This window comes from Corvus brachyrhynchos, unplaced genomic scaffold (genome assembly GCF_000691975.1).
Source record: "Corvus brachyrhynchos isolate BGI_N302 unplaced genomic scaffold, ASM69197v1 scaffold136, whole genome shotgun sequence".
Classification (NCBI taxonomy): domain Eukaryota; kingdom Metazoa; phylum Chordata; class Aves; order Passeriformes; family Corvidae; genus Corvus; species Corvus brachyrhynchos.
This window is the reverse complement of record NW_008239080.1, coordinates 9,996,846-10,011,036: the sequence shown is the minus strand read 5'-3', so window position 1 is coordinate 10,011,036 and position 14,191 is coordinate 9,996,846. Positions and strand designations below refer to the sequence as shown.

At 40.6% G+C, this 14,191-nt stretch overlaps 1 protein-coding gene across 1 annotated transcript in view; it reads left to right on the top strand.

The window, feature by feature from the left end:
- The window catches only part of KBTBD11 (kelch repeat and BTB domain containing 11), a gene marked incomplete at its 5' end in the record, with an annotated part of 11,881 nt that extends 301 nt beyond the window's left edge, over window positions 1-11,580 (top strand). Inside the window, one exon of the mRNA XM_017739216.1 lies at window positions 6-11,580. Coding sequence (XP_017594705.1) covers window positions 6-413 — 408 coding nt within the window. The remainder of the gene's footprint in view (window positions 1-5) is intronic.
- Between the last annotated feature and the right edge of the window lie 2,611 nt (window positions 11,581-14,191).

The window sequence follows — 14,191 nt, the reverse complement described above, 5'->3', positions numbered from 1 at the left end:
CTGAGAGGGTGGCGTTCAAGGCCTTCATCTACCGCTTTGATGTGAGCAGTGGCCGTGGTGGGGAGCAGGGCCCAGGTGGCGGGACTGGCGGTGGTGTTGAAGTTTTCCGGTACAACACGGTGGCCAAGTGCTGGAGCCAGTGCGCCAGCCTGCGGCCCAGCGGTGGCCCCATCCAGCCCTTCCGCTGTGCCCCCTTGGGCAGCACCATCTACTGCGTCAACCGGACCGGCACCCTTCGCTTCAGCCTAGCCCAGGACGGTGAGGTGGAAGCAGATGGTGGGCTCAAGGGCACCTTTGACGGGGAGCTTCTTAAAGCTCCCTTGGATGCCAAGGGTGTCCTCCTACCCTTTGTGCTTACCCTGCCCGAGAGGCTGGACAAAACAGGGGACCAGGAGGGCTCCCTCCCACTGTAAGGTGGCCAGCCTGGCTCTGGCTTGCTGAGGGGGGGAGCTGGGTTGCAGATCCACAAACTCCCGTCTACGGAGGGGACCCATTCTGTTGTGTCTGCTGAGAAAAGGGACTTCTCCTTTTGTCCTCTCTGCTCTCAAGATGCTGAGCTGGTTGTAACCCATTTGTAACTGTTCTCATATTTGCTGTGCTTTGTGTGAAAAGCCAAGCACACAAAAGTAAAAGCTGCTATAAAGGATAATCTCTGGATTATGTTTGTGCCAATCCCCAATCTGAGAAAAACTTTTTTACACCTGGATTTCTAAAATATTCTCGACAACAGTGTCATAATGGGATGTTAATTTTGGTTGTGTTTCTCACGTAGTTGCAATCTGGGCTGGAGCCTTTTCTGTTATTTGTGGTTTTTTCCCTCTGGGATGATACTGAGGGATAAACACTGCTGGCAACATAATTTAGCTGCATTTGTTTTTATGTTAAACCAACTATTTCCTGTGTTTAAAAAATATAGGAAGAACATCTCCATCACAGCCTTTCATTTCTGGTGCAATAGATGGTTTAGGGAAGCTGTGGCACTGTATTGGTCCCAGGAATTTCAACCACAGATGATTTAACAGATACCAAACTTAATGTTTTAAGTAACACAAATGTGTGCCACATGTTTTACTTGGAATGCAAAGAAAAAGAAAAAAAAAGAACAAGTCAAGTTACCTTTTTAAAATGTGGCGTTTTATAGTAGATATGAGATGTTGATGTGTTCTTTATTTGAAAAAGGCAGTGGTTTCTGTATGAAAAGACATTGTTTTATTACTTTTTTTTGATCAGAGATTTTAAATTATAACAAAAATGAACTGAAGCTGTTCAGGCTACAACCGGTTGACATGACCATGTATGCCACTAGAGTTGGGGAAAAACTTTATATTTCATATGCTCTTTAACTGCAGGTCAAGGAAGGCTAACCTAAACCAACCTGTGGCAAAAGGCCTTTCCCACGTGTTTCAAGACCATCAGAAGGGGCCATGGAAAATAGGAATGTGCTACACATGTGGATTATATTGTGCACTAGCATGATGTTACTTCTTGAGAGACTGCTTTATTTATTTTGAACTAATGATTGCTGTAATCAATAAGTCCTTGTTAATTGCAGTACATGCTGATAACGTACACTGTCATTGTGATTCTAAACTGCCCAAGAGAGCTGTTTTTGGGGCAGCATCCAAATGAGGCAAAATCATACAAAACTTCTTCCTGCCTGTGGAAAGTTGGAGCATACTTTTTGTCATGTTACTCAGAACTGGAAAAACGTAGAGTGTCTACACTGACAGACTATATTGAAAAGGGCACATACATTTATTTTATACATTTTATATTTAAAAAAATCAATAGGCAAGGCAAATGTTTTAGCTTTATGGTAAATCACTGAGAAACCTTTTCTGAAAAAAGAACCTGTGGTTTTGCTGGTACATTGCTGTATATTCAGCATGGAACTGGCATGGACTGTGGTAGAGAATTGTTTATACTCAAAGCTCTAGTATAGATTCATATTTTAGAAAGACATAGGGCCCTTACATCAAAAAAAGCAGATCTTTTTATGTTTTATTAAGATGTTTTTGTTAAACAGGACTTTAGCATTCTTATACATAATCGCTAGTTCCAAAGGAAGGCAGCAGGCTCTGTCCTAAGAGACACCATCTTTACAAAAGAGAATAGTGAACTTCATAGGTATTTTTTTCCTTGCCTTTAATGTTTGGGGTTTTTTTCTCTTATCGTTGTTGCACGGGGTTTTAATGCAGCTGATCTCGATAGCCATTCTATAGAAAACAGTGGTCCAGTCCTAGAAGTTTGTAGCCAAGTGAGCAGCCTGTTCCCTAGTGAGCTAATTAAAGCATCAGCCAGGCAGGAGCTGTAGGCCTGCAGAGTGTGACATTTATCTTAGCCTCAGTACAGGTTGGTGCAGTGGAATTTAACATCCTTCACAGAATATTTGATTTAATTCTCAGACGAGAATCCTTGGAAATGTTGACTCTAAATTAAATTACAGTGTTGTAGCTTGAGGAGGAAAGAAATTACATGTTTGCTTTCAGCATAATTTTTATGTTAACTGCAGAAAGTATTTCAAGCTGTGTAGTGCAACACTTAGGTGCATACTTAAACTAGAGACGTAAGTGTTAGGCCAGATTTTGAAATAGTAGAGTCACCAGGAACACACACACACAAGGAAACGCTGTGTTATCTTTCAATAATACAGCATGATTTCATAGTTCAAAGACTTAGGTAGTATAGTTCTTGCACTACAGTTCTTACACTTGATACAGTGAGGTATCAAGCCAGCTTTTGCATTCCTATTCATTAAGCATTAATTAAGCACTTTCACTCCTGCTAATGCATGAAAATGCTTTTAAATTAGTTTTAGGAAGTTTCCATGATTTAAGATCTGAAAATAATTCACAAACTTTTGGGATAGAATGAATGATATCCTTTCTTCCAATATTTATTGCTGTACACGATGAAGAAATACATTTGGAAGTAAGTTCTACCGTAATAAGCATTCAGCAAACCTGCAGTGGTTTGTATTTTTGCTAGGTCCTATTTTTAAAAAAGGTTGAATCAACTGCTTACCTGCTTTCACTGTTTACATAGTGTCAGTGGGGCAGAGTATGGGCTTCATTAGTAGCTGTCTATCAAACCTGTTTCCTTTGTACACTGCATAGTTACAGCCTGATGATTAACAGCAGAGGCATGTTTCTAGCCAAATTTCCTACTCTGTGGCCTCTGTTTCCTGCCTGGTAGGCCTGAGGCAGGTTTGCTGAGAATTGTTTTCTCCCCCAGTTATATATTCACAAAAAAAAAAAACCAACCTGTAACAAACTTGGGTACTAAAACCAGAATTTAGATAGTCTTCAGGCATTTCAAGACTGAAATTGTCATTCCAGAACCCTACAGTTTTACTTAAACCTAGCAACAACTGTCTCTTTGACATGTGGAGCTGCTGAGCAGTTCCACACCTACCTACCAAGTGGGATATCCAGAAGCCACTGATGTAATAGGGTTTAATTTAGGTGCAAACTAAAGGGCCAGGCCACCCTCAAGTTGTGTTTGCATATGTTTTGCTTTTAAAACAGCCATTTTATCTAGAGTAGCCTGAAGTCTACCATATTTGCATGGGAACATGGAGATCTGTGTGTGCTTTCTTAGCTTGCAAGCATTCAGTCCACATTTCCCACCCTCTGATTGTCAGTGGACTAAAGGACCTGTTGGAGCTAGTCCCTGATCTCTAAATATGTGTGCGTTTTGCATTGTATGTTAATTCGCTATAAGTCTCACAAATCATCAAGGTAGTCATCCTCACTGAGTGACCTGAGTCTAGCTAGAGACATAGTCTGCCCCGCTGTCTTTCTTCCCCCTGAATCTTACAGTCCTCCCATTTTAATGGGACACACAGGAGATAGTTGCCCTTATTTTTCAGGAAATAATGTTTCCTCCCTAGACTACTCCTATTTTCAAGGTCATCTGCTAGAGAATTCAGGCTTGAATTCCCTTAAGCTGAGTAAGGACTGAACTGAGGCCTTGCACTTTGTGTGTGTGTATGTGTTTGTTCTCAAATCTCGATGGCTGTTCAGGAGAACTACATTGGGACCACCTTCTGCAGCTCTTTCTCATGGGTGAGCTTCATGCAAATCCTCCAAAAGCACACACAGGCTCCTGTACATTGAGTTCCGAGTAGATTCCAGGCCCCATCTCTTGGATGGGTAATTCAGCATAGGTTTAGTACAAGTTGTTACAATCAGGCAAGTTTTCTTTGCAAAGCTTTTGCAGACAGGCACTGTATTTTAGGTTACCAGTCTGAGGTGAGGTGCTCCGTGCACTGTACTGGGAGGCCAAACAGATAATTTGGATTCTTGTCAGCGGTGCCACCTTAGTAAAGAGGCATTGCAGTACCTAACAATGAAATGCCTAAAGCCTTTATTGAATCTAAAACTAAATCCTGACTTTCATAAAGAAGTGCTAATAATAGATGAAACTTTACTGTTTCTATTAACTGGTTCCGTAAAATAGAAATTAATTGCAGCAAAAGCACGTGTACAGATTCTGTTTACACTCGAAACGAAGTCCAAAAAATAATTTGCAAAAGATTAACCCTGTTTGATCAAAACCGGCACTGTTACGCAACATGGGGAGGATGTTAGTCATACCCTAGTAATGACTGAAATTGTGCAGTCGCTGATGTAAATTCTGTCCACAAAAAGTTTATTTGTAAATAAATACCTGGTAAAATTTAAAGTGGTAAAAGAATAAATTACTCACATGAAAGCCATGCCTCTCCTGTGCTGTTTGATTGGCTCTTAGAGTGCTGTATCCCAATTACCACTATTGATGAGTGGCTTTTGCTTTTCCTGATTTACAGCATGTATTCCATTGACTGCTCCATAGATGTGTTAACCTTCATTATCACAAAGTTTAACAGTGGTGCTGGTGCTTTGTGTCTGGACTGATTTGTAGTGTTTTCTGCTTGAATGAATCCAGATCTAGACAGAATCCTATCTTTGGGATTTTTTTTTTCCCAGTAGCATTGCTCCTGGGAAACTTAAGAAAACACAAGAAGGGGGAATGGTGGTAATGTTGAGCAGTTGTAGGAAAAAAGCATTTTATTAATTTCTCTTTTTTCTGCTGTTACTTCGCACACCAATTTGGTGCTAGATTAACAGAACAACTCTCTTTGGCTATTACCAGTAATAGTCTGAGTACTATTGCAGCAAAGTATGTTTTTGCCTGTTTGCTGCCTCAACTCCTACCCTGAGATAATGTAGTGCAAGTTTGTAATAGTTCCATGCATTTACTAGGTTACTAGAACTATTCTGACTTTATATTACTGCTACTAAAAGCAGAGATTGACACACAAACGTAGTAAAATTGTGTGCTCAGAATATGTAATCGCACTTCATTTGTTTTGGCCTACTGCGTGCTGAGAGCTGCTGGAATGAACCCACTGGTATTAGGAATCAGCAGGAGTGCTGGTTTTGGCTGGGGTCAAGTTAATTTTATTCACAGTAGCTGGTATGGGGCTGTATTTTGGATTTGTGCTGAAAACAGTGCTGATAATACAGATCGTTTCATTGTTGCTGAGCAGGGTTTAAACAGAGCCAAAGCCTTTCCTGCTCCTCACCCTACCCCACCAGTGAGGAGGCTGGTGTACACAAGGGCTTTGGAGAGGACACATCTGGGACAGCTGACCCCAACTGATCACAGGGGTAATGCAGACCATTTGTTGTTTTCATGCTCAGCATATAAAGTTGGGGAAAGAAAAAGGAAGGGTGGATATCTGGAGTGACGGTGTTTGTCTTCCTAAGTCATCTCTGTGTGTGCTGGAGCACTGCTTTCTTGAGGATGGCTGAACACCCGCCCTGCCCATAGGAAGCAGTGTAAAAATTCCTTGTTCTGCTGGTGCAGATTTTGCTTTGGTTATTAAACTGTCTTTTTTTTCAACCCAGGAGTTTTCTCACTTTCCCCCTTCTGATTCTCTCCCCCAAATCACTGGGAGGAGTGAGTGGGGCTGAGCCCCTGGCCAGGGTTAAACTACATCAACAGCTATTTTGGAGACTAACTTTCATAAATTACTCAAAGGAAATAAATGGGAGTTAGGGAGAGAAGGGAAGAGATGAATTCGGAGTCAAAAGTACCTACTTTATATCTGGTTGAAACAAATAGCAGGGGAGGGAAACCCGAGTTGGTACTTGAGACAGTGATGACTATAGGGACAGGTTTTTTTCAAATATTTCTTAAACAGGGTAAGTTTTTGCCAACTATATTGTTAGTCTTACTGTTTTGCACCTGCAATCCTTCTCAAACCATCACAGTGTTTAATAAGCTACCTTTTGCAGGAGTCTCTTGCTTTGCTTTTAAGTCTTAGTGGATAAACCCTGGACAAATTTGTAAAATCATGAAATAACAATGTCGATGCTGCCACTTTCAACAGATTTAACTAATGCAAATTCTTTAGACACTGTTCGCAGTTCAAGTGAATTATATGTGTAACTGATGTATTAGTAGTTTCATTTTTGAAGCATATATAGGTAAAGCTTTTTATGTACTCCAACTTACGTTGTAATGAAATAAATACTTTAAAAAAAAGCTTATGCTCCCCCTTAGGGATTTCTGGGTAATTGTTTTTTCTTTGTTATCCATCCAATCGGTAAATGGTATTATAAAGCAAAGACGAAATTACATAAATCATCACACAGGTAAATATTTAAGAAATGTTTCTAAGGCTAAGCAAAAAAATTGAATATTTTCATTTCACAGTGCCCTGAGTGTTTGGACCTTGAAATATTTTGCAGTGAAAGCATTTTCCAAAGCGCAGATTAGCATATACTCCAGTTAACTTTTATTTCCCTTTTTTTTTTTGGTCTTGTCAGTATGTTAAAGTGCATTATTCATTTATTAAAGTTACATGTAGGTTTTTTCAGGATACTCTCCTGTATTAGGTCACACATGTCAGAGTTTTGGCTGGAGTAGATTTACAGTGTAAGTAAAAGCAGAATCAAACACAATTTAAATTCCCTACTTCATCTTTTACTTATTTTCTTGACAGATGCTTCGCTTGACATGAGGTCATATGACCTGTTTGAAAACTCCAAGATCCATAGACTATGTGGGGCTGGACTTGCTGTCATTTCTGTTACTTCCTTATTTGTTGCAACATGCAAGCTTTCTTATATTTTCTTAAGCAGGGCCAAATTCTGCTGCTGATTAAACCAGGGTAAATCTGGAATAGCTCAACCGAACATAGATTACCAGAACTTTTTTTTCCATTCATCCCCAGACTTTTGCATCCATTATAAAATCACTGGGGACCTCGTTGGAAAACAAAAAGAAAAGCTCTACTTGAATAAGACTCGAGCAGTCAGTCACTTGAATGTGTTTTGGAGGTTTTTTCTTCACTAGAATATAAATTCTTTAACTCTTTAATTTCTCTCTGTGTTGTGAACTACACATCGAGAAGTTTAGTGGCAATGAAGTTTTATCTCAAGAATCCTGCTTGATTCATTGAACATTTTGCACTTATATCGTTCAGGATGCTTAGGCCCCAGGCTCAAGCTTCAGGTGTAGTCTGGTAAATTATGTGGCTGGGTCAAATAACCTGTGCCATGACTAATTTTCCAGTTCTGAAATGCTAAACCAAACAATTGTAGCACAAAGGACTTGGATTTCAAAGGCCTCTCAGTTTGGGCACACAAAATCCCCTGTTGTTATCTGGTTTTAGGTATAACACATCACTTGTGTCCATGTATTCAAAACTCACAATAAGTTTTCATATAGAAACATCTGCAGGCAGATGGTGTTGACCTGTATTCCCTTGAAGGCAGAGAAGTCTTGCTGGAAAGAAAATCTTCAGTTGCTGCACTGTGCAAAGAGGGAAGTCACGTACTGTTACAGTGTGGATACTGTAACACGATGTATCAAACAAGGAGGCCCGTGGAAAAGAAATATACATGGCCCGATTCTTGCTAGATGTTTCAGAGATATTTATTTCCCCAGCCCCATGGCCGGGGCTCTGCCGAGGAACTGAGGCAATCCCGGGCCCCGAGGGTCCCTGCCCGTGCAGGGAACACAAGCCAACCCATGGGAACGAGGCTGAGCAGGGGCAGGGAAGCCCCGTGTCTCCCCCCAGGGCCCCTCTCCCAGGACCCCACGGCAGGGGGGAAGGAACCCCGACAACGTACAGCTGTGAACTCCCATGTCATACTGAGTAATTATCAAGTGAACAAAACAACAGTGTCATCAAACATGAGTTTACAGCCTATGGACAGATGTACCCATCATGGGTGGGGACAGAGGAAACTCAAATCAGTAACTGTTAGTGCTGGGACCATGCCTAGAAACAAACCCCATTCCTGTTTCAGGATTGCATTATCTAGGCAGCTGTCAAGAGAAAGAAGTCCTGGGCTAAATAACAGCATGTGGCTAAAAGTAGGTCAGGAGAGCAATAAATGTGGCAGTACCTGCAGGCTTCTTAAAATGAGTGTGAAGAGGATCTATGTCTCATAAATCCCAACCGGAGCAGCTGCTGGTGAGCAAGCTCAGGCAGAGGGAGGGGAGCACGACTGTGCCTGACAGCGGTGACACCTGCCTGGCAGGTCACTGTGGCAGTCAGCAGTGACAAGATGGAGCTGAATGAGCATCCTCTGAATGAGAGCTGTCCTGGTGTGGAGTCCTGGGGAAGGAGAGAGGAAACAATACACGCCTGGTGGTCTTGTGCCATGCCCTTCATTGCTGTGCTCTCTCTCTGTGCTGGCAGTGCCAGTTCTCGAATTCCCTGCTGAGCATCTTATACATGGAGAGTCTTGAAGGTGATGACTTTTTCTCCTCTTTTTTTTTCTTTTTTTTTTTTTTGCTTTCTATTTTTCATTTCCCACCCTTTTTTTCCTTTGCCTTTTTTTCCTATGCAGTCTTCTCTTTTTTTTACCTCTCATAATATTTTTTTTTTTCCTTTGGATGTTTTATATATTTGTCTCTCTACTCAAACATTTCAGTAGGTAACATAGGGAGTCTGTGAGTTTGGAAAAATTACCTATTGGAAATCATTGAAACTTGTTTCCTCAGGAGGCAAATTTTCCTTCCATAGGCCTGATAATAGCCTGATAATTTTTTCTTAATACAGCCCTAAATTTTTAGATGAAGTGTGGAAGACTTAATCTATCTGCGTTTTGGCAGAATGGAGCCATGAGCTGTTCACTTCCTAAGGAAATAGAGAAAGTTGTGAGCAATTAAATTAGTCATAATACATACTTAAGGCAAGAGTTCTGCACCTTTTGTTAAGCTTACCTGAGCTTTTAGTCACTGCAGAACTGCAGCTACAGGAAAAAGTAACTGCAGGATTAAAGTATCGACCAGGTAGGAGGTCTTTGAGGAATAAAGTAAGAACACAAACTGTGGCAGAATAACGTTAATTCCCACACCATTTAGAAACCATTATCTCAGTGATCAGGGATTTACTTACTGACAACTTGTTGGTGCATTACAGATGAAGGTGGTTCTTTTTTCCTGTGTCATGATGATCCCCATCTCCATGTCTCATCCCGTTGTGTTCCCCAGCCTGCTGGTTTGCAGTTCTTTGCACATGTGAAAAATCATTGCAGAGTTTGACAGTAGAAAATTTGTAGGAATTTTTACCCATTCGGCACAGGTAAGTGGATCTGTAATCTGCAATGATGGATCATTTGTCTCTCCCATATTTTTCTAATTAAAGGAAAACGTAGAATCTTTATTAGAATTAGAGAAATAAAAGCTGAGATTAATAATAACTTTAGGGAACTCAAATAAGGAAAATAAAGTTTTTCCGTCATTGCCCATCTCTTTTTGGATCATAATGAAGCCCTAGACAGGCAGAGAGTCCTCTTAAAAATACGTTTCAAACTATTAGGAAAACTCAGAATCATGCAGGTTCATGAGAGAGTTCCTGGATTGGGAGCAGCATGGTGCAGGAACTTTCATGGGCTAATTAAGAGATGAACCTCTCTCCTTTGCATTCTTACTGTAGTTCTGTGCTCCTGTGTATCTACTGAAAGCAATACTTATTCTGACTGTGTGATTCAGTAACATACCTTGGAGGTACAGTATTCTATCACCCTATCCTAAAATAAATGAAGTATTTCAAAATACTTACTGAAAGAAAAATTGAAAGAAACCCCTTAATTAATCATCGTATTTCCTTCTTAAGTGCTTCTTCAATTAATCCAGTATTTTTTAAATGTAGATTCTGTCTGTGTCCAAATCTGGATTGCCTTTGACAGAGTTGGAGTATAAAGGTATGATGGTACTGCATATGTAATGTTTGTTTGACGAGCCTGGTCCATCAAAAGTCCATGCTGTCACTGTCTCAGCTGGCTGACCCACTGATGGGAAAGAGCCCAGCCTGTCATTTAACTCATCATACCTGCTGTCATTGCTACATCAGACTTTCCGAGCAGGTTGTCAGCGTGCAGATGTATGTCAGAATATGTATCACTACATATGCCTGTAACACATTTTTATCCCGGTCTAGCAAGGGTCATTGTGCCACCAGGCAAGAAGGAAGGAGCAATCTCTGCTCACCTCATACTCTCTTGTAAGCAACAACTGGAAGGCCATGGGGAAAAGAATTTGTCCTGGCTCCCACTGCTTTCCTGAGCAGACTGCCTGGCTCAGTGCCTGCAGAAAGGAGCAAAGCTGTATATTCCCTCTCCCAAAAACAGGGGAGGCACAGTGGCTCAGTTGTTACTCCTTTGTGGGTCTCCGGGGAGAGCACACTTCCAGGCTTCCTCTTACTCAAATTACAAGGTTGCCCTTCATTCCCGAGCCAAGAAAAAAGCTCAGCTTACATGTGGTAAAAAAGAACTTGTAAAAGTTATTTTTGAAGGAGCAGTGAAAAAAATCAGTATTTGCACTGGCTGCCCTTGATGTTGCTACTGTATTTGAAACAGCTGGAGTGTGGGTACCCTCGTCAGACCCAGAGCTTCCTCATGTGCAGTTTAAATGTGAAGGGATTCAGACAATAGGTTGACTTTTCTTTGAACTCTCTGGGGGCACTAAAAAAGGCAAAGGAGTCAGCTGAGTGACTTCAGCAGTTCATCTTCCACAGTGCTGCACAGGAACACTGCACTGCCATGGCGGATGGCAGCAAGTGGGGAGAGAACATGGGAGCAAAAAGGGGTTTGAGTGAAGCATTAGCGTGAAGAAATCATACGTGCAGATTACCTGGGAAACAGTTCCCTGTCAATATTTTTGTGACTCTTACATATAATTGCACATAGTCTAAAAAAGAAAAAGATAATTCTATGGGCAATGATTGAACAGTGGAATTATTGTTAGTTCCTGCTGCTCTTACATTAGGAAGTAGAGACATTAAGAAAACCTAGTTTTATTTCTGGTTCTGCCATAAAATTTCATTTATTACTGGGAAAAAAGCTGTTAAAGCTTCAGTTTTTTCTAAAGAGAAAAGTGGGGGTGGGGAGGGAGAGAAAGGTGATTCAACCTATTAGGTATTGGAAATAAGTTCTTCTTTTCAGTAAAGGACTTTGGGAATATTGGCTAATACAGTGGAGTGCATTTTACTGTTACAACTTTTTACTGTATTTGCTCCATGTGAATATTTCTTCCTGTGAATCTGACCATAATAAAAAAAGGGATGAAACTGTTCCTACTTTTGTCCCTGTTTGTGGCCTTGTGCAGCATCGTTCCTAGGCTCTGGAAAGGCAGTGGGATGCCTGCCTTTCTGTAGATGCACAGATGTCTGCAGTGGAGGAACTAGGTGAGTAAATACATGGACAGTTTGGAAATGGTAATACCTCTGCTGTGCCTATTCCTCCACCTTCATCTCTTGCCCTTATATTTTATGTCAATAAAATACACTGGAGAGAAGTGTGATGAAGGAGTGATGTTGTTCCTCACAGTCTCTTCTTAGAGACTTTATCTTAAATGATGTTCAGTGCCTTGTCATCTGCACATAATTAATGTTACAAATCTTCAATTTTTAACTTTTTCACTTCAAATGTTTAAGATTTTTGGTGTGATTATGTTTTTATGTTTTTATTTTAACTCTCAAAAGTTACATCAAAAGTACTGAACAAGACAGAGTCCTTTGCGTGAATTAAAACAGGTAGGACCTCGCTTTTATTCTCTTCCAAAGGAATTCCTAAAAGAGTAAAATCTCATTACAGTGTTAAAGTGTTTCTTTTTGTAAACTTCAGAGAATTTAGAATGCTGTCAGAAAAGAAAAAAAAAAAAAGGAAGAAATGTAATAAAGTTAAGTCCCTAATACAAGGAAGAAAAGAGCCAACCAAACACATTCCCTGGAAAGGGTTGCATTTCCATTAGAATTCATAGCTCTTGTCAAGGGCTGCAAGTCTGGATACGTGAAGTCAAGAGAACAATGCTGATCTGTGCTTCCTGAAAAACTGCTTCTGGGACACCTCTGCCAGCGTCTTTCCATTTACAATTGTAAGAAGCTAAGGTTGTAAGGATATCTAAAATGCACTAGCCATCCCTGTGTAAAGGCACTAAATATTTTTGGTGGTGTAGTTAACTGAACAGTCAATTCTTGCTTCTGCCAGCTGCTGTTGATTGCCACAGCACCTCTGGTTTAAAATTTCAAAACAGTGTGGAGAAACACTCACCAGTTCCTTTTGCCAGTGTGGTAACTGTCTTCATCCAAACTAGCTAGCAGGAGAGCTCTGCTCTGTTTAAAGGGCACAACCTACTTATGGAAAGAGCGGCTTCCAGCAGTCCTTCTCTGTGTATTCCTCTTTGCTTTTAGAACTGGAGACTTGGAGGTCCCTATGCCCAAAATCCTTTACAGATACTGGGGTTTAGCAAACAGGGCAAATTGTTTCTTCTGGGTGCTCAAGCAGCCTGTGTAGCCTCTTGCATTCACCACTGCAAGCTGTTTGAGAAGAGGGAAAACTCACAAAGAGGTGCTACAGAAAGAATAGTTGTTAACAGTTTCCCCTCATTTCTGTGGGCCAAGTTTCTCCTGAGTAGCTGGCCTACATCTGAATTAAAGCCAAATGTATCTAAGTTTAGCTGGGTTCTTGTGATAGTAAAGACAGTGTTTTCCTGTAGGCAGGATGGGGCTGCTGGGGGCCTGTTGGTCCAAGCTGCCATTTGTGGATATTACTTACTTTAGACTGATTACAATTTCAGCAGAAACCCGACTTGGGAAACCACACAGTGTGCAGTTAATTGGAAACAGAACATGGCACAAGCTTCTTTTAAGTTTAGCAGTGGCCTTTGAATTTGTAAATAGAAAAGGCCTGTGACTCTGCAGTAAAAATGGTGGCTGCCCTAGTAAATTTCAAGAAGGAAACAGAGACGTTATTGTTTTCTCTCTCCCCATAATTTTCTTTTTGTTTCTCTCTTTGATCTAACAAAACTCTAGGATTGCTCCTTTAATCAAGGGGCAGTAGACAAAGCTTTGTCTGTCGGGCAATGTTTGTGTTGATGCACACAGCTAAGCTTACAGGCTCTGGTTTTTCCTCCACCTTTTTATTCTATTTAGAAAAGCAAGACACTTTTCATATGACCTTTTTTAGGCTTATGATATCCTCTGTTTTAAAGGATGCCTCCCCCCACTTCCAAGAGTTTGTATCTAGGCAGATGACTTTCTTTCTGGCTTCGGCACTTTTCTTTCTGTTTTATTCACTGGTGGTTTTATGAGCACAGCACTTATGGTAATAGCTACAAAATTTTATATAGGAAACATAAATTTTACTTCTTAATTGTTATGTAACTGGGATTTCAGTAATTTCCTTAGCCTTTGTGTTACTTCTCCATTTTTCACTGTTCTTCTCTTTTCTGCTTGTACACAACTCCTTTTACTACTCCTTAAAATGCCAGATGTGATCACAGTTGTGATCAACTATATTTTCAGAAGAGATTATATCAAATGTTTTATTTTTCACTAGTCAAATGGATACCTTTCAGATAAAGCAAGGATCATCTGATTCACTCTGGAAAGTACAGCTTTTCAAAATCATCTGTGGCTAAACTCCTACTCATTCAGCATCTCCTAGGTGACAGTAGCTGCACGTACTCCACAATAATTTAAAATAAAATATCCTATGGTTACAATCACTAGTTGAATTATGATGATGATAGCAGGGTTTGGTATCTGGCCCAAAAATCTGCAAGAGACCACTGGGATTGTGAACACTGTGTTTTTTAATGCAGTTCAAAGATCTATGTAAGACAGAATTTGAAGTACTAGGGGCAGTATTTTAAGTTAGGTTGTCTATCTTGACCAGCAAGCATC